The sequence below is a fragment of the Papio anubis genome, chromosome 1, assembly GCF_008728515.1.
Source record: "Papio anubis isolate 15944 chromosome 1, Panubis1.0, whole genome shotgun sequence".
Classification (NCBI taxonomy): Eukaryota; Metazoa; Chordata; class Mammalia; order Primates; family Cercopithecidae; genus Papio; species Papio anubis.
In genome coordinates, this window is record NC_044976.1 from 147,833,681 (window position 1) to 147,858,551 (window position 24,871).

The 24,871-nt window shown below is 42.5% G+C and overlaps 1 protein-coding gene and 1 long non-coding RNA gene across 7 annotated transcripts in view; one reads left to right on the forward strand and one right to left on the reverse strand.

Annotated features, from left to right (window-relative positions):
* Positions 1-19,709, reverse strand: part of PROX1 (prospero homeobox 1) — a 53,447-nt gene extending 33,738 nt beyond the window's left edge. Inside the window, exons 1-3 of one of the 6 annotated variants that reach the window (XM_003893120.5) lie at positions 19,177-19,709; positions 9,404-11,195; positions 2,356-2,463 (exon numbers count right to left, since the gene is read on the reverse strand). In XM_003893120.5, the coding sequence (XP_003893169.1) occupies positions 2,356-2,463; positions 9,404-11,128 (1,833 nt within the window). In that variant the 5' untranslated portion in view covers positions 11,129-11,195; positions 19,177-19,709. Of the gene's footprint in view, positions 1-2,355; positions 2,464-9,403; positions 11,196-16,694; positions 17,533-18,352; positions 18,437-18,939; positions 19,144-19,176 lie in introns of those variants that run through there. The other 5 variants (XM_009187558.4, XM_003893121.3, XM_009187563.3 and 2 more) reach the window with 5 other exon arrangements.
* A 534-nt stretch (positions 19,710-20,243) lies between these two features.
* Positions 20,244-23,377, forward strand: LOC108582326. The gene is made up of 2 exons (XR_001895619.2): positions 20,244-21,616; positions 22,855-23,377. It is a non-coding gene; the product is annotated as an uncharacterized LOC108582326 (long non-coding RNA).
* The last annotated feature ends 1,494 nt before the right edge of the window (positions 23,378-24,871 follow it).

Consider the following 24,871-nt stretch of genomic DNA (forward strand, 5'->3'; position numbering starts at 1 on the left):
CTTAATATTGAAGAAATCCCAGAATGCTCTGCCATTGTTTTCTGGAAAGTCTCTGGACCACGTTGCCTGGACTACCTTTCCCTTTCTATGCATGACTTTCTGCTCTCACCAGTGTAACCTCAAGGAATACAAATTCATGTATTACTAACCAAAGAAAAAACATAATTAGGAAAGTTAAAAATGTATAATTTCTTCCAAAAATAAAAGGGAAGTGACCTTCAGTGATTTTCTGCTTTGCCTGATATGTCCTACTGTTTCCCCTCCATTAGAGTCGATAACTGGTATGTAACTAGACTCACATGTACTTTAACAGCCTTCTCTTCCAGTATGGATAAGGTATGAATAGAATCAACAATCTGAATATTAGTGCTTTTGAAAATAAAATATTCACCCAGGTATTCCATTGCTATCTACACAGAGTCAGTGGCCATTTGCAAAGCTGAATTGCTAGGGGCATTCTAGAGGAATGGGAACAGTTTCTTGTTGGTTTGTATTGCCTGGTATTTATAAAGCTACAGATCAATAATCTTCCCCACTTTTCTTGCCACCACATACCACACACATGCACACATGCATGAACTCTCAAAAAAGTGAATGTTTCTAATATTGACATCTACTGTTGGGTAGTGTTGTTGGCTCAGAATGGCTACTGTTTCCCACCCTCCAGGTGGCTGTGTTTCCATGGTGGGTGAGTGATACCTATGTGTGCAGTTGGTAAAGCTCTTTGGCCTCCTTCTGGGTGAAAAGTGCTATACAAAGAATACAAGGCATTGTCATTATTACTTCACAACACTGCAGATCATTGCCCTAAAAGGAATGAGTAACATGGACATCTGCACACACAGACATATACACACATACATGTGCACATAATAACCCTTTTCTCCCTGTCCTCCATGTCCCCTCTTAGAACTACAATGTTGGGAGGATTCCCTGGAAGACAAAATTTACCAGGTTCTACCAGACTCTAGAAGCTGGTCAGTCCTCAACCAGGTGACAAAATTGCCTTCAATTTGTATACTCTAGATTGTCCTCCACAAAGTCCAAACCCTTTTCCTGGCCTCTGTGTCACTCAGCCTGGTTTGTGCTTACTTAGTCTTAACCAGATATTTACACGATGGACTTTCCCTGCCTCCCCATCTTGCCCAGTTTTTGGCGCCGAATGAGGAGAAAACAGGCCTTCCACTTAAGGAGCACAGCCAGGGAAGGAGAAAGATAAAAGGCTGAAGTTGATACACAATTCAAAAGCAAACAGGAGGGAAAACAGAACTTTTCTTATAAGGCCAAATAAAACATCAGTGAAGGAAACTGAAATGAGTTGGCCTGCAAAATGGGGCCAATGAAGCCACTTGGGCATCAAGCAGAAAATGAGCTGCGTGCAGGGAGCGGTGGAAGAGCAAGCGTGTTTTGGCAGCTTGTGAGTTCTCCATGGCAGAAAGAAGAACTTGTACATATGGGGGTGGGCAGGGGAGGGGTGGGGAAAAACACCCACCCCTAATAAACTAATCTCAGCTAATGTAGTGTTTATCAAGTTCCTGGGATAATGATACCATGTGTGTCATTATCATCATCAAAACCCAATCTATGTTTTAAAAAGTTACAGATGATTAACACAACATCAAGTTGATGCAAACAATTACTTAAAACCCACACACAGACACAGACACACATACGCGCACACACACACGCATACACACACAGAGAACCAGGAGGTCCCAATATTCTGTAGAATGAGGGAGGCTGCAGCTGTAGGCCGACAGCTTTCATATCCTCATTTGAATAATGTGTCCTGAATCTGTCACTTTATTCATTCTCCTTATGCTCAGTGTACTCTACATCAACAACAAATTAAGTTGTAAATAAGAGACAATCATCACTTTTGTTTTTAAGCAGCTACTGCATAGAGAATTTCAATGTACGCTCCTTTTCGACAGGGGGAAAAAGAGGTGCTAGAGTTTGCTTTCATAAGCACAAATATGGGGAAACCAACAGAAACAAAAACAGAAACAGTTTACTGTTGCTGAGGGGAGGGAAAAACATTCTCTAAAGCACATCCATCCATTACCAGCTGAAATTTCTTCAAAGAAGCTACTCAAACATGTAAAGACAGAGGCTAAGTTTTTCAGACTACATTGGAAACCCCTGCAACTTATTAACACCAGTCTTTCAGTCTTAATACACAAGTGGCATCTTTGCTTAACACACCTTTAGACAAAAGGACAAGTGCATTAAATCAATTATAACACAGGTGTAGGAATAAACCAATTCCACATTTGTCTCCATTAACTTCCGGGAGTTCAAATTACTGCCACATGCATAGAAAATGAAACAATTAAGAATAAAAAAAGTCCCTACCTTTACATCGGAGAAGTAGGTCTTCAGCATATTGGAGCTGGGATAACGGGTATAAAAAAACATGAGCTTTGCTTTTTTCAAGTGATTGGGTGACAATCCTTCCTGCATGTAGGAAGCAATTGGTTAAGGAAAAGAACTTCTGTAAGCACAAGGACTCCCACCTCCCTCCCTCCAGTCCCCACCTCCATAGAGTCTGGAGGTCCACCAAGCTGCCGTGGGAGTGCTGGAAGGTATACGACACTGGCTATGGATCTATTGCTAACTTGCTGCCCTTTGCTCAGTGACCGTCGCCTGTCAGAGGTTGCCGCATACAATGATGAGGGTGTACAATTGAGTTGCAGAATCTTGGCTACTTTAGGGGGAAGATGGCAAAGTATTTTCCTTGCTTTAGGTTGGTAGGCTATCTATACATTCACTTGTTGCTAAGGAGACAAATGCACCCAACATGTACTGCACAACTCTTGTCATAAGAGGTTTTTTTTTCTTCCTTGCAATTACAGTTCTGTTTGTTCTTCTCTCCACACTTTGCAGTTTAGAGCAAATTATTCTACTAATGTACATGAAAATATAAAATGCATTATTTTGAACACTGTTATGCAAGTTTCACATTTTACCTTTCAGTGTTAATCTAATGGAGCATCTTGACTCACTTGCTTTTTATCTTATTATATCCTTTTAATTGTTTCCTTTTAAATAACAGCTAAAACTTGGGAAGAGTAGTTTTGGCATGGAGAGGACAGGGAAGGGGCTGCTGCTTTTGTGAAAGCCACGGTCCAAAACCAAATACAATTTGCCTGTCTTGGATTTATAGTTAACTCCTTTGAGAGTGACGCAGTAGTTGGGGCTAACAAATCAATACATGTGGGTTAGCAGATCAATAAATGGCCACTTACCCAAAATAAGAAGGCCTATTTATCTGGAAACATCATTACCTTTTAGATCTGTAAACAGCAGCAACTAAAACAGTTCCCAAGAGAATGTGAGGCTAACCATAACAATCCAGGCTTCCTGATTCTCCCCCAGATTCTTGGCACTCCTCAGCAGACTCAGAGCTGGGATGGCTCTGGTCACATCTGTGCCGCAGCCTGGCCCTGCCATTTCCTCAGCAAATTAATGGCTTTATAATTTATCAGAAATGAAGATGCACGTGGAGAAAATCAATGTGGTCCCCCACAAGGTCAATTAAGGGTCCTTCCTAGAAGCTTCTCTAAGGATTTTCTCTTAAAAGAGTGTCTGGGAAAAATAAGAAAAAAAAAAAGAAAAAGTGTGCATGTGTGTGCAAACACACACACACACACAACTACCCAACAAAAATTTCACACCTGAGGCAAAAATGTCAAATAAACACAGATATTTAGGAAAGGTAAAGGTTTCCAAATGACCTTCATCAAGTCTAGCATGACTAATCTTAAGAATGGAGAGAAACCGGAAAGTTACTAGAGAAGCATAATCAAATTAATATGGATAAGCTCTTGACTACTTACAACAGGGTGTTTAACCAAATATTCTGCTGAGAATTTGTTCAATTAACATTCCCTTTAATATCCCATGCAATTTTAAAAAGATCACCTTGGTCTGTAAATAGAAAAGTTAAGTAGTGCAGGTTTTTTTCTTTCTTTCTTTTTGTGTTCAACTGAAAATAAACACTAAAGAAATAAATTTTGATTTTATATCTGTAAGCCAAAGCAGCTTAACTGAACTTGTGTTTTTGTTTGAGATTCTTAATGATTACAAAGACGATAATTTATGACTGACATACTTCTTGTGCCAAGGAGAGGGTTGAAAGGCCCTCCAGTAACCTCCATTAGACTGATACAGAAGACTAAAGGAGCCCAGCACACTTCAGGACCATCTGTCCAAATGGATAAGTGAAATAATAGTTGCAAGCTGTCTCCTACTGCCTTGTGATAAGAGTTTTAGGCAAGTCCAAACTTTGACAGACACTCTCAGATCTGGGTTCTAATCTTTTCTTTCAGATGGCTACATTAAGACAACACCATACATTTAATTAGAAGTCGCAAATCTTTTAAAATTTGGTTTCATACAAAATACAAAGTGTTTTTCTGCGTTTCTTAGATGAGCACTGAGCTACCAAAACTTCCTGAAGCTCTTAATACATCTAAATTATGCTAAGATGTTTTCGTTCTTTTTATCCAAAAACAGTAAAATATCCATTTTATTTTGATCAGTATTTAGAGGCTTTTTATCTAATAAAAATTATTCCAATTTGGATTTCTCAAGTTCATTTTTGCTTTAAAATGTTTCCTGTTGGTAATACTTGGAACTGATCAGTTGAAATGGAACACAGAATTAATCTTTATCTCTTGCTTATTGTGTAATTAAGATAAAATTCCCATAAAATATATGTTTCTAATAAACTATTAAAAATAACTAATGAAACATTTAAAAGGCAACAGTTAGATAATCCTTTTTTTCTCCTCAAAATAAATCTGAACTGACCAATTGGTTAATTTCCCTTTTAAGTGCTTGTGCTGAAAAGCAACTGTTCTTCCAAGAAAGCACTAGCTGTTTCCAGGATACTTACACACGCACAATGACTCATGATGGAATAGATTCAGTAAACATACAGCTGTACTGAACACGAGCTAAGCTCCATTCAAGGCCAGGAAAGAAAATGAGCACAAATAAATATTAAGGAGGTAAAGGGGAGTGGGGTGAGGGGGGATGGAACGCAAACAAGATCTGTCCCAGCAGCTCGTGTGGCTGTGCCTCAATTCTCTTAGCCATAGCTTTGTGAAGACAGATGACATTCAATTCTATGTGTAATGCAAAATAGACAATAACTGCTGAAACTTGAGACAGCTGCCAGGTGTAAAAAAAAAAAAAAAAAAGAAAAAAAAAAGAAAAAAAAAAAAGAAAAGATGATAAATCCATAAATTAATGAAAGACATCTGCTCAGGAATATAAAAGATCAGAGAAGCAGGGTACTGCAGCTGAACCTAAAGCAGTGTTCAAACAACCTGAGAATCTAAGTGTTGTCTGTTTACCAAGTACAATATAACCTTACCTAAACAGCAGCCACGGGAGGAGCAGCGGAGGCAGCAAAAAGGCAAATGGGAGAATAATAGGCTGTGAAAGCAGAGGAAGAAAATTCTTTTTTTCCAACGAAACTCCGGATTGTAGCTAGAGATTGTACGTGCTGCAGTTCCAAGCAAATGGGTTGAGACTACTTACATTTTCCAAAACATTTGAAACCTAAAGAATTTTAGTTCTGCCTTATTCCCTAATTTGCTAAGTTTCTAAGCAGTTTTCCCCCTAGAAACTAAAATAGGGAGGAAAGATCTAAACTCTCTCACATAATGATAGTGATAGAGCAAATTGTTACTCCCACTAGGAAGTTCACCATAATCGGAGGGATGTGTAGTGTATGGAAATTTTTTTTTAAATTTACTTACTTTATAATTTTTTTTCAGGGGAGGTGGGCAGTTTAGGAGCCCATAGTCTTTTAGTCTTTAATCTACATGTTTCACTCTAGCTAATATAAGTACTATAGCCTCCACAAGACTTCTAAAAATGTATAAGATCAACTTCTGTGGATTGTTTCAAATTTCAGAAATTCATTTCTAATCTATGTTTTCTGGTTGAATTTTAATTTCAAATTACTAAGCCATTTTCTTTTCTAAACTTCAAGTCTTTCTAACATTCTCCCTAAAGCTGAGTAGAAAAAGCCGGCTGTTTCAGAGAATAGGCTCAATTTCTTCACCTGCACATCTTAACGGCTTATACTACTCCTCTTGTGCTTTAATTGGGTGCATGCAAATGTTTGGGGCCAAAACAAGGCTATTTTTCTTGAGATGCAAAGAGGATGAATGACAAGGACCATCATGAAGAAAAGCAATTGGCTGACTGTTTCTTTTGGAATTTGAATAAAACTTAATATTTGATTAAACAGATTCATTTGCAAAGATGCTGAACATATTTTTAAAATCCAAGACATGAGCCCTTGGAGCAGGTGCACTGAAATTCAGTTTAACTTGCACACACATTCACTATTTCCCTTCTACTAGATGGGATAATGAGGTAGTGTGTTCTGTCCTATAGAATGTATATGTTTAATGTGGTGAGCATAGAATGGGTTGATCTGATAAGCTGGTGTTCTTAATGGTTCTTATCTTGGCTACTTTGTTCAAAAAACAGATGGTACCTTTTTGAGTGGGAGAGAATTTTTCCTGAAGAATTAAATTATGTATAACAGTTTGGAAAGCCATGAACTAAAAATAAAACCCATAATAATAGCAATCACAGTGGTACCATTTCATTGCATTTCTGCTCATTTCTATTGATCTTTTCAAGGAATAACCGTACAACAGGTTCATATATGGCCCTGTATCCCTAAAATTGAAGTAAAACATCATTCACTGTAATTCCCAGAGATTTCTTCAAAGTAAAAGCTTGAGAATGTTGCCTTCGCACTATCAGTTAAATCAAGGGAAGAGCACACCACCATACAGAGGTAGAGACAGGAGAAAAGTGGGCCCAATATCTATACAAACCAACAGATCCTCACTGGTTTCAGAATTGTGGGAACTATAGAAAAGGTTGTTTGCCTGTTTTACTCTTCCTAAGAAATAATATACCAATGAGATAAATGGTTAAAAGTGCAATATATTAATAGTATGGGGGAAAAAAGAATAGGAACATAAAAGGCCAAAAGGTGGAAAATGTAATCACTAATTGCCACGAGAGGCTGACATTATTTAGCTATATGAAAGAAACAATTCTGGGTGTGAGCAGCTAACATTTCATATGAACATGGGTGTTTCCCAACAGAATCACCGCGCTCGACAGAAACTTATGTTGACAGGAGAAAGGAGAAGTCATTCTTCTGAAGAAGAAGCAACTATATTTTCTTTAAAGCCTTTGATACATATCAAAATAAAAGGAACTGCTTTCAATTCAAATCCTCAAAATTCCTCAGGGGATTTGGAGAGGTTGAGACAATGAACATAGCCAACACTTAAAGCATTCTAAAAGATTTTTTTCCTAGAAGACTAAACTTTAAAAAACATAAAGCACAGCCATAATTATAATGATCTGGTTATAATGAAAAGTCTAACTTAAAGAAAAACCATAAACTGGCATCTTGAACTAAAGAGCTTAGTGTGGACTTATAGGAGTTTTGAAACCTGGCATTAAATCTTTAAATATTCACCAAAATTGGCATGCATGTCACTTTACTCTCTCTGTGTGTGTGTGTGTGTGTGTGTGTGTGTGTGTGTGTCTGTGAGAGAGAGAGAGAAAGAGAGAACCCACTATCACTACTACTTGGTTCAAAATGAAGTTAAGAGATCTCTGGGGTGCAATGGAGTCTTAGCCCTAGACATTAGCCTTACATGAACCTCTGAAGATGCTCTTTTTGCAAAGGGCACAAAAAAATTCCAGCCATTGTGTCTTCATACTTTGCCTTTCTCATCACCAACAGCGATATTCCAATCATTTCGATCAATATTTACTGCCTGCTTATAATATGTAAGGCATGGTGCTTGGTGCAGCTTTGATTCATGGCTGGTGGATTGAATTTCAGATTTTCAAAAGGTCAAAGTGAAATCAACAACTAAGTTAAAACTCCATTTCTATTTACATGGAGAAATCTCCCACATCTTTCTCTTCCCTTTCTGTTACAATGTTCTTCTCTTCTTGCTCAGTATAAGAGAGACTCCATGTTTAACTGCCCAAGCAGGTCTCATGATTGGGGCCCTAGTAGTTCACCCTATCAGAAATCTGTACTACTATCCTGGGAGCTGGCTTGAAGTATGACCTCCACTAACCAGGAAAACATATTTCCACCCATAGCTGAGACTTTGCACTTACGTGGCAGCCTCTGGAGTGGGCTTAGATGCGAAAATGTCAATCTCTAGTCATCAAGACAATTGCTCAAAGTCCTAAATTTAGTCACAGCCAACTTAATTGCTAAATTTTATATCCATCTGGTTATTTATTATATAAGAAACATGCCTCCACCTGCCCCCAAATGCTACTATTCTACTACCCCCAAAAGACCAACGACCACAAGATTTTTAAAAATTTACAGAAAGAACCAATATACAGAGAGGAAAAAAAAATCTTCAGTCAAAAATAGCTGGAGTTCAGGATAGGCCTAATAAAAAATATATAACTGTTATCTCTACATAAAAGTCAGTTTCAGAATTTAAAAGAATCATAAAAAGAGCCATTTTTAAGTCGAATACAGCTGAGTTTTATATTTAATTGTACTCTCTCGCTTTCCAAAATAATTTGCTTTGTGTATGTTGGGACAAAAGATTTCTGTGTATGGCTGAACAGAGGTTAATCATGCATAGAGGCAGCTGCACCAGACCCAAAGAACAGACCTTGGGTGAACGAGAGAGACAGACCAATGCTGTCTGAATAAATCAGTACCTGTATATTTCCTTTAAAAAAAAAAAGTCTCACTTAAAGATGAAAGAGAGACTCTAAGTCCCCACCCACATCCATTTTTCTTCCTCCTCAACCTCCCATTTACAAAGTGCTCTTCCTAAGATTTCATCAGGACATCCTTAAACGAACAGAAGCCTTGCAGATGGTTTACACTGAGAATTCTTCTTATGGGATCTTAGGGATCTGAAAACTGACTTTTCTCCCTATTGTGTTATAAAACTTACCACCTTTAAAAAATACCTGAAAGAATTCAATCAGTATTTACAAAGAGATTGTTTTCCCATCTCTGAATCTACTCTTTTTTTTTTTTTTTTTTAAAGAGAGGGATAAGAAGATAATACAGCAAGAACAGCAGAAAAAAAACACTGCTGAGAAAGCACATATTAAATAGGAGCTCCTCGAGGCAGTGAACAACTTGTGGAAGCTGCAAAGATTGTTGGTTTAGTTTTAAGCTTTTCTGCAATCAGGAATGCCACACGCATGCTGATAAAAGCCTATTCCTTTGAATAATACGAAAGGTTGCCTTCTTAAGAAGATACTAATCTACATTACTCTAGATATTCTGTAAACCTAACCTTTTGGGAAACCTTTTTTGGCTTGTTTTTCTCACGAGGGGAAAATAAAAGGATATTGCACTTCCCGAATAAGGTGAGATTTCAGACATATCTTGAAGATCGCCGCACTCGGACTTTATGAGCGACAAGGAGAGCCCTTCGGCGGTGCTGGGCGGGTGTGCTGGTGAACAAGGGTGGTGGCTCAGGTGGTGAGATGACATCTTGGTCCTCAGACTCGTGGTATCCCTAGTTAAGTCTAAGGATTCAGGAGAGGCTCTGTCTTTTCCAGAGAAGGAGCCGGAGGGAGCACCTAATGGGCTCTGAAATGGATAGGCCATCAAGGGAAGGGGGAAGGGGTGGCGGAAGGTGGACGTGGTGAAGCCTGTGGTGGCAGAGAGAGGCGACTGGTGCAGGGGCTGGTGGTGGCCGCCAGCGGCAGGGCCGGAGGCAGACTGGTCAGAGGAGTTTTTGCGGACAACCAGGGGCAGTGCTTCTGTCTGGTCAGTGGAACTGGCCATCTGCACATTGCCAAAGGTGTCCAGGGGGTTCGGAATGATGACGTCGCCAAAGCACTGCAGGCGCTGGTTGGCGGTGTGGAAATTGTGGTTTTCCCCATTGACTGCAAATCTGGCCTGGGGGATCTGGAGAGGTGGGAAGACCTGAGGAACCTGGCGGGAGGGCTTGGCCGAAAAGACTTTGACCACAGTGTCCACAACTTGAGACATGGCAGTGTTCAGTTCCTGTTTCAAGGTCTCAGCCAAATGTTTGCCTTCCGGTTGTAAGGAGTTTGGCCCATGGTCTCTTTCTTTGTTGTTGCCTTCTCGCTTCGGTTTGTTTTCAGCCATTTCCTGCTCTCTGATCAGGGCTCGAGCTCGATCAATAAACTGTCCTGGGTCTAGCTCACACATCTCATTATCTGACCTTCCGACAGAGTCCTGGGCCCTGGCATCCAGGATCTCCGAGCGCATGCTGTCTTCAGACAGGTTACCATCTTCATCATTTTCCGAATCAGTGCTGTCATAGATTTGGTAGAACTTTTCCTGCAGCTGGCGCAGCTGTTTCTGCATGTCCTCCAGCTGCTGTTTCAGCTGTCGGCGCTCCTCTCGCTTCTGTTCTTTTCGGGCTGAAACCAGCTGCTGGAAACTCTGTTGCTGCTGCTGGGGAAGCTTTTGCTTGCGTTTGTTTTCTCTGTAACTTTCTCGGGGACTCACAGACTGCGGGGCCATCTCTCTTTCATTTTCATTGCCCCTTAATGCCACACTGGGGGAATGGCTCATACCCCGAATTATATTCTCAACCCGGGCGCGCTTTGCTCTCAGGTGCTCATCACATAAGCGATCCATATCAAACTGGCTCATAGTAGGCCTGCCAAAAGGGGAAAGACACTCTGGGGGGCTGTCTCTTGAAGAGTTGCTGCATATATCCTCCTGATGTACTTCGGAGCCTGTACTAGAGAGACCGCTGGCTTGGAAACTGGGCTCCGTGCCACCATTTTTGTTCATGTTATTTTTCAACAGCTGGGAAATTATGGTTGCTCCTGGAAAAGGCATCATGGCATCTTCATACGAGTTCGCCCTCTTCAGCAGCTTGCGGAGTACATTTGACTTTTCCCCATCTGCATGCTGCACCACTGAATACTCAACATCCTGCTCAGAACCTTGGGGATTCATGGCACTAAAAAACGTTGCTCTTGCCTTAGCAAAAAATGCAGATGCTGTCCCTACCGTCCTTTTCACTCCAATGTCAACTCTTCTCCTCTTGGTTTGCCGGCTTAAGAGGGCTGTGCTGTCATGGTCAGGCATCACTGGACGGTTATTGTGCCATCTTCAAAAGCTCGTCAGCTGGGCACAGCTCAAGAATCCCGGGACCCTGGCCAACAGAACAAAAGGACTGATGAATCATTTTCTTTAAATTTCTCCAAATTTCCTGACCTCAATCCTGAATCAAATGCAAAATGCATAGGCTCTGGGATTTATGGCACATTACAATTATTGCAATTTATTATGCACTCTGCTTGAAATGAAACATTTTTAAATATTTCTGCTCCACTGGTTTAAGATGGATTAAGATTAAAAAAAAATAAAGCAAAAACTGCTTAAGCACCAGTAATATGATTCTCTTTCACAAATGCCTAAAATGATACTGTTTATCTTCAGAAGAAACAGTAGATTATAAGAACACAGCCTCTGACAACCAATTGATTAAATTTTGGGCATTGAGATTCGTATTATAAGGAAGATGAAAGTGCTCTATACTTAAGAAATACGGTTACATTTTGAGGCTGTGTGAAATTCACATAAAAAATTGCATTTCTGAATTACAATTATTGTGATTTCAATGCTATTAAAGGAAAAGGACTCTAAAATAAATGCAAATATTTAATAGACAGCTTTTATTCTTGAATTCTAAAATATTTTTGTCATACATAAAATGAGAAGGAGAACACCCTTATCAGCAGCATCTTTCAAACATAAATGGTCAGTTTAGCATTGAAATAAATGCACAATAGTCATTTTACAAGTCTGCTTATTTAGCTTAGCTATGCATTTTTTACTTGTAAAATCATACATGAAGCTGATATCTGCTGATATATCTTAATGTTACTATAAGAATATTTATACATTTTCATAATGTCCTTTTAATGACAAATTATTACAAAGTTAGATTCACTGCAAAACAAGGATGTTACCACATTTTAGAAATCAATATGAGGAATAATAAATTATTGACCTGGATAAAGATAAATACATCTTCAGGACTAGTTTCCTTCTGTTTAAATCTGTCAAAATAATATGTCAAATGCCCAAAGAAACTCTTTAACATACAAGATTTGTGAATCTTATTTCCTGTGCCAAATTAAAGGAAAAAAAAAAAACTGAAAGAAGATTTATAAAGAAGACAGAAAATAATGTCCCTCAAATGTATAAGAAAGAGTATATTTCTTTGTATATGAACTTCCATTGTTTCTTGGAAACACAATATAAAAAGAGAACATCCTTTTTGCATTTCATAAAAGGCACTTGACATATTGTGTAACTTATTAACTAGTGATGCTAATCCCAAATTTTGTAGACATATAAGATGTCACATCTTTTTGTTTATAAATAACATTTTATAAAGAAAATGAAAATATTTTTTTCACATTGGGTTTATCTAATATTAAACTTCACGTTTGCTTAACAGAGCACATCTTCACAATAACAGGGTCCATTGCCAAAGGCAGCGTGCAGAGTGTCTGGAACGGCTCCCATCTCTTTCGGTTCACCTGTAAAAACATCTACGTGCTCCCTAGGACTGCATCTGTGGCTAGCTTTAAAGAATGACTATCCATGCAAATAGGCATAATTTCAGCATGAAATAACCTGTAAAATTCAAGAAAATGCTCAATGCTTAGATGGCAACAATATGTATATTTTTTTAAGCGACAGTGATCTCATCATGCAATCTTTGCTCCTGGTTTCTATAGAAAGACAAAACATTTTAAAAGAGCCTGCTTTAGGGCATCATGAAAGCAAAATGATACCTCTCTCTCTCTCTCTCTCTATATATATATATATATATATATATATATTTTTTTTTTTTTTTTTTTTTTTGGTATGCTTGAGCATGAAATACTTTTTGCATGCTTCAGGATAAAATTTCCTGAACTTAGAATGGAGACGGAGTTCTCAATAACTTCAACATTGGGTTCAAAATTGAATTCAGAATGATTGAGACCCTTTCAAACACTAATAATAAAATTGGTTTCAGGAATACAAAAATGCAGTGACAAATACTACACAAACACATTAGATCTGATAAATTAGGTTAGCTGTCAGATGACAGAAAGAACAAGGAGAGGCTGAGACAAGAAAAAGGATGAATCATTTCAAAGCTCTGTTAATCACAGAAACACTTACATGGGGGGCGGTTACAAGGAAGACTTTTTTGTGTGTGTCTATCAGCTTCCCCAAAATAGAGCTATTGCCCTTATTTTAAAATTTTACATCTTTTCTATTTGCATGCAAATCCTTTTCTCTTGACTATCACCTGCAAAGCACATGGATCTCCAATCAACACGTTGAACAAACTTTTTGCAGTATTTTTTCTCTCCCTGTTCACCTTAACACCCAAACTAGACCTTCTGCCTGCCATCCTTGCTATGGGAAGAGCACCTCTGCCACGGAGGCTTGGAAAGGACATACTGGTGTCGCTGATGAGCACAAGGTCATCCCCAGGCATCCTTCCTCTTCCAACTGCCATCTACCTCTGCGTCAACTGCACTTCCTCTCATCTAGCCTAGGTATCAACAGCTGCATCCCTGCCCCATGCTGGAGCCAAGAGGAGGGCTGTGCTTTTCCTAAGGTGGAAAGAAATGCTTGCGGAGTCTGTTAAGAACAAGATATAACTCCCTTGCTATTCACCAAACTAAACTAATTTGTAATTCTATTTCAGTCAACATTTTTAGATTAAACAATGATTTGTAACTGTCTTGGGCTAGAAGTTAAATACTTTTAGGTCTTGTTGTAAAATGTCCAGCTGAAACATAACAAATAGGACAAAGCAAGTGGGAAAAATAAGAAAAATTATATAATCCAGGACAAGGCATTATATTAATAGGCACAAATAAATATATCTCTCCATATAGTTTAGACCTAAATTTAGAAATAAAAGTATAGTGGTAGCATACACTGGAGCCATAACCCATGGAGGCTATAGGCATGATTAAATAATAACAACCGGTTGACACAACACTTCATTACTGTCACATTTCATAAACAAGATATCTACATAAATATATTTACCACGTAAGAAAATGTGCCATTGCATTACCATAATATAAATTAAATCTCTTAAAAACATTTTCCAAGCGCTTCCATGATTTTCCAGTTCAGAATTTAAAGGAAGCCATGGAATGACTTTATCACTGATATTTTTTAAACTCCTTTATCTCTCAAGGTATGTATTAAGCCATCATGTTTCAACTGCAATTATTATTGATGCATATTATATTTGAATTTTAACATTAATTTTCAGTTTCACTAGGCAATATGAAGCTTTTGATCAGCACTGGTGGATGTCCAAATCAGCAAGGATGCAGAAAAATACTGATGAGAATTTGAACCCAAATGTATTATTGATCGGATACACTTACTCTATTCCTGTAAACCCCTCTTTAATTAATGTGAAAGTCTATATAGAGTTTTTCATCATTAAATATTTTGTTGCATCACTTGGCATATAACCTACACAAATGCTTTAGTAATTCTTACACAATGCATATCTTAACATAGCAGATTCCTCCCAGAAAAAGATATTATAAGAATAAACATCCAGATATAATCAAAACAGGTTTTACCTCCTCCAAAAGAGTCTTCTTTAATATCTGAATTATCTGACATTCTCTTTAACATGGAAAATTCTAAGGAAACTGATGACTTAAGGTTAGGAGGAAAGAATTTTCAGTAAAGAATTTCAAAGGAACACTGCAACGTGAAGTATAAAGTGATTAAGTGCTCTACTTTAATAAAGAAGTTATTTTGGGGAGGAGGATTCAACTTTTACTGCATCTATCTGGAGTCCAGATTCTGGACAAAGAAGTGTTTCATTATGGTAATTATCCAGATAGTTCAGACAAATCTTTTATGAGACAGGGAGAGTGTAAGGTTGGCATGGTTTCCTGCTTGGATTATTTAGATGATCTGTCTTTGTTGATAAAATTATTTGAAGAAATTGTGCAAGCCTACACTTGACTTCTTTTAGAAAATCATCTTTGGATGGGCCTTTACTCTACTTGGGTCAACCTGGTTATGAAATTTCAAACAGAATATCATTAGCGAAGAATATTTCAAATCCATCTGGAAATTAGTGATTCAAAGGGAAAAATCAGATGATCTGATTTAAGTAGCCCCTGAATCATTAAATTGTCCCCTTGACTACATTCAAGAATTTGTTTCTGCTAATTAGCAACTTTTTCTTCAGAGATATTGGATATATTTCTGCTCCCTATCAGGTTAAGAAAACCTTTGATGTTTATTTTGAAGAACTCACTTGACATAAGTTAATATCTAAATTAACTAAGATTGCATTATCAGGTTTTTAAATTTCCTGTCATAATGGACTTCTCAAATCATTTAAGATTTCATTTAAGATTCTCCCATCCTATCAAAAATTCCACACATTTTTCACCTGCAAAACAAACACAGAACATTTTCTGAGACACGCCTAAAATATTAAGTTCTACTTGTTTAAAAAGTAACAACTTATCAGATTGGTAAATAAGAGAGTGTGTGAAATAATCTTAAGAAAATACACTTTTTTTTTTTTTTTTTGCAGAAAATTGAACTCTATAAATGTCATTTGAGAATGCACAGGCAATAAGTTTGAGAAATTCCTTATGTATATGTCCTTTCCAAGTTATACACATACTTAATTAAAATCCTATAATGATACATCATGCACAATCCATTTTCATATTATAACATCAGTCACATTTTATAACTTCTTTTGCTTCTGAAACCTAAAACTTCCTTATATTAACACTGCAAATTCAAGACAATCTCTATAATGATGTAAGACATTCATGAAAAGAGGCCTGTTTGAGTTTTAAACAAATAAAGAGGAAGTCTGGCAACTTATAGAATAAGCCAGCTTAGGTTTTAAGATAGCATGTGCTGCTTATAGAGGAATGATGCTAGGAAATGAATAAAGTGAGAACAAAGATGCATGTTATGTATGCATGACTTTTTTTTCCCACAAGGTGGTGATTAAACTAAACAGAATTCTGCATAATGGACACATAAAATATCAATAAGTGCCAAGCACAGATAACCCCTATTAGAAATAAAGCAAATGAACGTAGCCATAGATGACATTTTAATTACCAAAGAACTTCAAAAGCATCCAAGGAAAGTATTGGGTGTGTGTGTGTTGGGGTGGGGGGATGTTAATGTTGAAGTCTACAGAATAAATGACACATTACAATCTCATTTTCATGGAAACAATAACCACCCAAACACAAAACCAACGACCAAAAACCATTCGCCATCTAACCTATTCCTGTGCAACTCAGTCTACAGAAGTAGCTTGTTTAAAGATAATTCTAAAAGATCAAGTTTTAAGAAGCCAGATATATAGTGCTTACATTGAATTCCCAACAACTTTCTGCACACATCAAGACAGAGTCCTTAACTTCATCTATTTTACTATTATATATACATGTCCATGTTGTAACCCATGGACAAGTTAACATGAATACTCTCATTTTCCTCCTTCAACACACACACACAAAAATCCATTTCATTTTGGATATACTCAGAAGTTCTTGCAAGAAATTCCCTATAGAACTGACTTCTCACATCTTGCATCAGAACAGAAAAGCACAGTTACCTTCTCATGTACTTGATATTTTCTTTCTCCATCAAATTCATATCTAGGACATTTGGCACATGTCTGGGACAAGGACAGGCTCATTCTACTTTATGAGATTATTTAACATATGACTTGAAAGAGTTTATGTACATACCTATTCTTTCTGGGCAAGGAGAAAGCATACTTAAAAAGATAAGCTTTAACAACAGTAACACTTTCAAACTGACTTTGGAATTCTTGGCAGTTACACACCACTCATTGCTATCCAAAGCATACACCACACACACACACACACACACACAGACACACAGACACACATACAAACAGACACACACACACACACACACAGGACAGTTCTCTCTCTCTGCCAAGCACAGACTTGGGAGATAGGCATAAACTGGAAGGAAGCAAAGGAAAAGTCAGTCTCCCTCCACCTGCTGCCTAAAGTGGGGGTGCTTTGGGCTGACTGGCAGACAGAAGCCTGGGACACAGCCTCAGCAGTAGTCTGCCAATATCCTTAAGAAAAATAAACAAACACATACCAACTTGCCCCCAGCCCCCACCCCAAGAACTCACATGGCAGGGCTCAAAACAACAACAGCCCAATTCCCATTAGCCCAGACAATCCTATTAACCAGGACAACCATAAATTCATAAACCTCTCCAACCCTCGAGCGAGCATTGTGGTCTGGAGCTGTACAGACACACATAGACACAGAGGAAATTTGCACCTGTCTTTCTTGACACAACACACCTGTCAGGCCCTGCCCATGCGCACTCTGCTAATAGATTTCTGCCTACCTAGTTTAGGAAAGGAAATGAGTTCTTTTTTTCTTTCTTTCTTTTTCTTTTTAAATAAGGGAGGGCATGAGTGGAAAAGAGAACAGGAGAAGGGACTCTTCTAGCCTTGACTTTGCGAGGAGGCCACCCTGTGCTTGCTCTGTTTTTATAAGCTCAAGGAGACAGCACAGACCTTCTCGGAAAAATAAAAACAAGCAGGTGAGTTTCCAGCCTTCCCCCAGGCAGAGTAGCCTTCTGGGTTGCCAAGAACAGCAGTTTCACACTCCAACCTGCCTCCTTGGGCTATTTAAGACTAAGCACCACCCCTACTTCCAGTTCTGCTCTGTGTCTGCCTGGAGGGCTCTCAATTTCCCAAGAAGCTGGGAAGGGGCCAGAGACCTGGGAGTCTGTGGAAAGCTACTTACTCCTCCTTTACCACCCCCACCCCCCATCACTCCACCAACCTTTGGCTTTAGCAGGAGGAGTAACGGGCTGGCACACCAGAAGAACCAACAACTTGCTAAACTGGACTTTGGGTGATGTCTCCCCCCGCCCCCTGCGTCCCCCTCCTGGTCTGCTCAGGCAAGATAGCAGCTCTTCCCCCCTCTTCCCGCCCTCCTCACTAGTCTTCCCAGTAACAATTAGTCTCACCTCTCCTGTCCTCCCTCCCCAGTCCTCCTAACTGGGGCAAAACGGTAGGTACCACCCAGATGAGACCAGACCGAAGCTGCCCAGCACCATAGTCTGCCAGCGATGGCTGGGAGATTCATCGCCTCCCATTTCTGCTGCCCAAGAACCCCTTACCCCTACCCGGACCGCGATCCTCCGGTCCTCCTCGTGCGGGTGCCCCAATCTCACCGCCACGCGACCCCCCGAGTCTCCCGGTGCCGCCTTACCCTACTCAACTTGACCCAGCCCTGGGTCCAGGAGCTCGGGAGAGGGGCGCCGCGCGCGTTTCCCGGGACCCATCACCGCACCGCTTCAAGCCCGATTTCCACAATTCGGCTTCGACAGCGTTTTGAGAGGAAAGTAACAGAGCGCCCCCCAACCTCCCTCTCTCCTCCTCCCAGCTCCCGGTCCTCTGCTGGGGTTAAAAAGGAGAAGTGAAAGGTATGCAAATGACAAGCAAATTGGAAGAGCCGGGAAGAAAGGCAGCTATAATAAACAAGACAAAGAGAAAGGACGAGGGGACCGGCCCCGGAGTTTTAGCCGGGGGAGATCAGAAGAATGGGGTTTGGCGAAAAGCGGGGATCTGCACGAACAAAAAAGCGACCCGGTCCCCCTCGCGGTCCTCTCTCCTGAGAAGAGAGAGCAGGAGAAAGAAGGAAAGGGAGCAAACGCCTCCTCACACCCCAGAAACAGTACACAAAAGGTGACAAGATCAGCGACAAGTCCAGCAACATCAGCCTCCCCCCCATCGCCACCACCACCCCCAGTCACCAGCAGGAAAGAGAAATAAATAAAAGCCAAGCGGATCACTTACTCTCAGGAACTGGGAGGAGCGGAGCGCTGAGTTCACGGAGGCTCCCGCTTAGAAACTGTTTAGAGGCTATTTTATTATGATTCATTTAAATAACACCATTTTCTCCTGGGGGGAAAAATGTTTACACGGGTCTGAGTAATGGGAGGCTCTTTTCTTTCCTTCTCATTCAAGAACAAGCCAGTGCAAGTGATTCTGGAAAAGGGGAGGGACTCATGAGGGGAAGAAGAGGATACTTACGCGGTGCAGGGAGCAGTGGGACCGAGCCTCTCTCTCTCTCTCTCTATCCCTCTCTCTCTCTCTCTTTTTTTTTTCCCCGGCAGAGAGAGGAAAACACGCGCGCGCACACACGGTGATATCTTGCGGGTGATGAATATGATAATTGGACAAGAGACGGTGAGTCTATGCGACAGCGATCGAGCGAGCGGGGCGAGTGGGAGAGGGAGAGGGGAGAGAGAGGCGGGCAGGGAGGGGAGACTAGAGAAGAGGAGCAGGGGAGAGGCGAGGAGAGGGAAGAAGAGGAGAAGAAAAGAAGAGGAACGAAGGGAAGAGGAGAGAGCAGGAGAGGAGGAGAGAGAAGAGCGGAGGAGAGGAGAGAGCAGCAGAGGAGGAGAGAGGAGAAGGGTAAAGAAGAGAAGAGGAGCGAAGCGGAGAGGGAGCAGGCGGACCCGGCGAGAGCTCTTTTGCGCCGCTCTGCTTTCCCCGGCTGCAATGGTGTATTATTTCAGAGCGCTCCCTCAGCTGAGGGCTCCGCTCCACAACAAGATTTACTTTAAGACACAGCTGAAGGAAACAGGAAGACTGCACGTCACAGTCTATCTGACGTACCCGGCCCCAGCACCCAATCGCGAGGCGCCTTCGGATTCAAGGGGGGATAGCAAGGCAAGAGAACTTGGGAGGAAAAAAAAATATAAAAGGGGTGGGGGTGAGGGGCTGGGAAGAGAGGAGGGGAGAGGGGCCCTGAGCTCCCCCTCCCCGGCCTCCATCCCCGGCCCCCACCCCCACCCCCGCCCTGCCACTGCTTCGGGACGACTGGATCGCCGCGCCTGGGCCGGAGCGAGCCATCTGCGGGCTCTATGCAAAGCGGGAGACGGCGCGAGCGGCGTCCAGCTCACACTCGCTCTTCCAGGACGCAGGTCCTTTTTTTTTTTTTTTTTTTTTTTTTCTTTTTCTTTTTTCATTTCCCAGATACAGCTGATGGAGTTCGCCGAGTGGCCGAGCGAATGAGCGCTCCTCCGACTTGGGTGGAGGAAGGCACGGAAAAGTATACGGGAGAAAAAGTGGGGGTTTTAGGGGTGGGGGTGGCATAGGAGGAGGGAGTGGGGGGGAGATCTGCAAATCATTCCACTTCTTAAACGATCATAGGTAGTGTCAAGGATACGTGTCACCCTTGGTTCCTTTTAAAGGGGAGGTGGACAATAAAATACAGGTAGGTTTGGTATTAAAATAATAGGTGCCAGAGGTTTCACATCGGGTCCGCTGCATCTGTTATTAGACGAAGATCAACATTGGCTGAGTCCCAGTTAAGCTCCAGTCCAAATTATTAGGAAGAGAAATATTTACCCTTGGTTACTTCTGACATTATTTGGATTGTAGGTAAAGCAGCCTTTAAAAATATGTATGTTGCAAACATCTGGCGAATACCCTTCACTAATTCACTCACCCCACAAAGACCAAAGAAAGCTGTTCAATACAGGATTTACACAGTTTTGACGCCTGGGCAACAAACTTTAAAGTTTATTAGGCAAGAAATTTCAAACGCTTTAATCTCGGGCTCTAACATAAAGCCCTAGGAAATTTACTTCGGTTTGACATTTCTTGCTTGAAAAATAACCAGCAAAATTTATTTAGATAATGTGGCTCTTAAAGATCTCCTTAGGCTTTGCAAGTTACAAATGCAAGCGAGCCTCCGGCCGCAGCTAGAACGTCCCTTTCACCGGGCACAGTAAACGGCTTTTAATAAAGCAGCCGCGTTTATGACCTAAAGATCCTATAAAAGCTAGGACTTGCAAAAGCTGCGAAGCAGAAACATTCATACACAGTCTATTAGACACTCATTTTTGTAGGTACGAGGAGGACAAGTAGTTTTCGTGTGTCCCTCAAATTTAATTAGATCAAAGGTTGAATCATGCTGTGTCGTGACAACAGGGTATTTATGAGGTGTGTTACAAGTACACTGGCCAAACACTACCAATGTCTTCTGCGACACACACACACACACACACACACACACATACTCCTTTCTAGGAAATTTAAAATTTCAGCCTCAAATTCACCAAACCGTAAAGAGGATATTAAGCCCTCCCTTGGAATAAGAATAGCGATGTTAGTATATCCGAGTCTATCCCGGCAGGAAACTTTTGGCACGAATTTCAAACAGTGAAAAGAAGAGAAAAAAAAAATCAGGTCGGTCAGGTTAGGTGTCCGCGATAAGAAAAGAGATTGCAGGAGCATCCCCAGCCGCCTTCTTTCCCCTTTTGCCGCCCCACAGACTCCCCCCACGCGTCTATCAGGGAAACAACACAGAGGAGCGCATACACACCACTCACACCTCCAACTATTGACTGTTGTATCAAGTGTTCTAACCGGGATGTGACAGTTTAGTCTGGGAGCAGAAATAACCAACATGCCCATTAGACACAGGACGGAATAATGCTTCTATTGGTTGGGTCCCTTCGAGGTAAGCGGGTGTATTGAGCGGGGAAATTTGGGGTCTGAAAATGGATCAAAGCTACTTCCTTTCTTATTTTTCGTCCTACTGGTTTTCTTTAAGAATCTTGGTTTGTACATATAAGCTAGCGCCAGCCCACAAATAAACTGGTAGGAGTAAGGGCTATATACCTTTCCACACCTTAAAACCATCTGCTCAGTTTGACATTTAAAAGGGCGGAGAGCAGAGAAGAAGGAGGGGGGAGTAGGGGGAAGAAAGGAGGCAGGGACAGAGAAAAAGATTCAAACGCAAAAGAAATGGCTTGTACTTTAGCCCACAAGTTTGTGTCAATTGCACATAGCGCTTGAATGCACGTTTTGCACACACCACGCCCGGGAACTGGCGGCGGGAAAAGTTCCCTGAGAACCCCAGTAAGTCCTGTGTCACGCCGTGGGGAAAGGCAGGCCTGAGTCGAAGTCGGGGTAACCCGCTTGGCGAACAAGGAAGCTTTCCCACCCCCAGCCTCGGCGGCGGAGGCTCCCGGCTAGTGACGCTCTGCCGCGGCGGTTCGCAGCCCGCATTAGGGCGCAGGAGCGGCGAGTTGAAATAGGAGCGCGCGCGACTCTAGGCGAGGGAGATCGGTTCGCAGCCCAGCTCCGTGAGCTGCCTCCGCGCAGCCCTGTCCCCTGTCCTGTCCTCTACTTTCGGGGAGGCGTACAGGCCACACTCCTGACAACCTCTCTTGCTAGAGCTGCGGCACTCTCCTGGGTCTCGGGCTGCCCTGGAGCAAGACTTGAGGCCCGAGCCCCCTATCTCGGGCAACTCCCGCTTTGTTTTCTGATAGGGGAGAAGCCTGGAGATGAGAAGTCGCCTAGATATTGGCTCCATCTCTGAAACCAGCTGCCAAGCCTAGGCTTAAGACAACTCCTCCCTTCGCCCCATTTCCAACACAACCCCAGTAACTTAAAAGTTAACGCAAGTTCTGACCGGTCTTGTAACAAACCCTATCCGTGCAGGTTGCATTTACTTGTTTATCTGAAGGGTGATCTGTGTGTTCTTAGACAAACTCGCAGTTATCACTCGTGCATCTGGTTCTGTGTTGAATACACTTCGCCTTGACATTTCCTCGGTGTATGCTCACGCCTCCTATTCTTTCTTAAAGCCGTTAGGTGGGGGCAGGAGGGAAGACAGTGCGTATAAGTAATTTAAAACCTTACAAACAGCGGTTATCAGATCCTAAACAAACCAATTCTGGGAATTTCAACCAGATTCAGTTGAGAGGCAAACGTGGACGTGGATTTTGGAGAAGGATGCCTAAGGACTTCCCGGTCACCCACCCACCCACCACCACCACCAGCACCACCACCACTATCCGAACTCTGAAGAAGGGAAGAGAGGAAAACCAACCCCAGGGTGCAGGCCTGCCTGCTGCAAGCTTTCCAGAGGCAAAACTGACTGACGGCCTCTCTCTCACTCTCATCTCCTGTGCCCAGTGTGACGCCAAGCCCAACCTGGATTTGTTCTGAATGGGGGGGAAGTGAAATACCACAAGATCAGTAGCAAGTAGCAGCTGCAGCGTTTTCTCTCCTGGGAACCCCACTGCTTAGAAGCCTCCCGAGTGATGTTTGTTTAACCAACAGCTTTCAAAGTAAACAGAAGCCAATCACTCCAAAGAAGTTGAAATATAACCCTTACAAGAATTTGGTTCCAGGGGTGCTGGCAGAAGGAAAGTAAATTTTTAAAATGAGAAAGAACCCACTCCCAAATAAAGAGTCTGCCACATTGCTTTAAGGAGTGCAGAATTGTCATGAAAATATAAATTCATCGAAAGGGCTCATTACAATAAGTTGGCCTCGAAGAAAATCACTCTTCGCCCACAAAGACACACCCGCGGGGATGAGGGGGTTGTCAGTGATTGAAGGGACACACTACTACTTGATTTTATGAAAGTGGGCGAAAACAATCAAAGGGAAGTACATTCCCTGCCCTGGAGTAGAAAAGTGTAGGCTGGGAGCTCTTCGCCGCCAACCCTGGCTTTGCCTCAGGCACCGAACTTTCCAATACCAAGATATTAACAGATGGTGGTGAGCACATGGAGGGCTGCTACTTACATAATCCAGCCACTCGGCCCGGCTGCCCAGAGCCCGGCGAGGAACCCGCCAGGCCGCGCGCGCGCCTTCCGAGGGGTGCTCCCTGACATAATTCGCCTTTCTCCAACCCCACCCAGCTTTTGAGGGTTAGCATTTGGAGTGGCCGTGATTGGAAAAAACCAAAACCAAAACAAAAACACCCAAAACATTGATTTGGCTGTGCTTTGTCTTCTTCAGTCCATAGTAGTGAAGAAGCTGGAGACCCAAAGGCCGAGAGAAACGGAGGGGATGCCTTCGGGGAGAAAGGGGTGCTCTCCCCACGTATCTGGGGGTGCCCACGAGTGGAATTCACACAATTTACCCACCATCTTTGGTTCGAATCAGCATATCTTTTGCTGTCGCTTAAGTACAAAGGCAGCCGCGGGCCGCAGCCCAAGGGGAGTGGGGTGGGGTGAGAGTGTGAGCGTGAAGGGGACGCCTTTGCACGCGGGGGCGCAGTGGGCAAAGTTACGCAAAGCCTCTGGGCACCGCTACACTTCCGAGCTGTGGCAGGGTTTTAAGCGCTCGATTCCGCTCGCGGGGAGTCCCTTTCGGATGTGTGGCCGCCTGCTGCCTTCACACCCTAAGCCGCCTCCCAAGAGGCCCTGTCCCTCCTGGTGTGTCTGTGTACCTCCTCCAGTGTGCCAGGGCACGTGTGATTCCCGAGCCTCCTCCCTGACTGCGACTCTGGGCCGCCGAAACCTGCGAAGAATACGCCTGCGTGTGTTGGAAAAGTTTCGGGTTGGGCGGGAAGGTTGGGAATCTCCTCTCCAGGCACTCGGCGGGAGCGGGGCTTCCTCGCCCGCGGCTTCCTCCCTGTGCCTTCCTCCCTTCCCGACCCGCCCTTCCTAGCCTCAGCCCCGCGCTAGGTGTCGCGGCCTCTCCGACCTGAGAGAGCCAGCGCGAGATGCTGTGGCTGCCGCGGCGCCGCGCTCCGCAGAGGGCGCGCCCCTCCTGCCTGCGCGGCCAAGTGGGGCTCCACGCCGCCCTGCCAGTCCCTCCTCGCCCCGGCCCCGCGGCACTTGCCTCTTCCCGGGCCACCGCAGGGGCTGCAGCCTTGCTCCGCTAGCCTGGGCTCAGTGCACGCCCGGGACGCAGAGGGCAACCACCTGCTCCCGGCGCGCCGCAGAGCGGGGGAACGTCGTGGCGGCTTGGG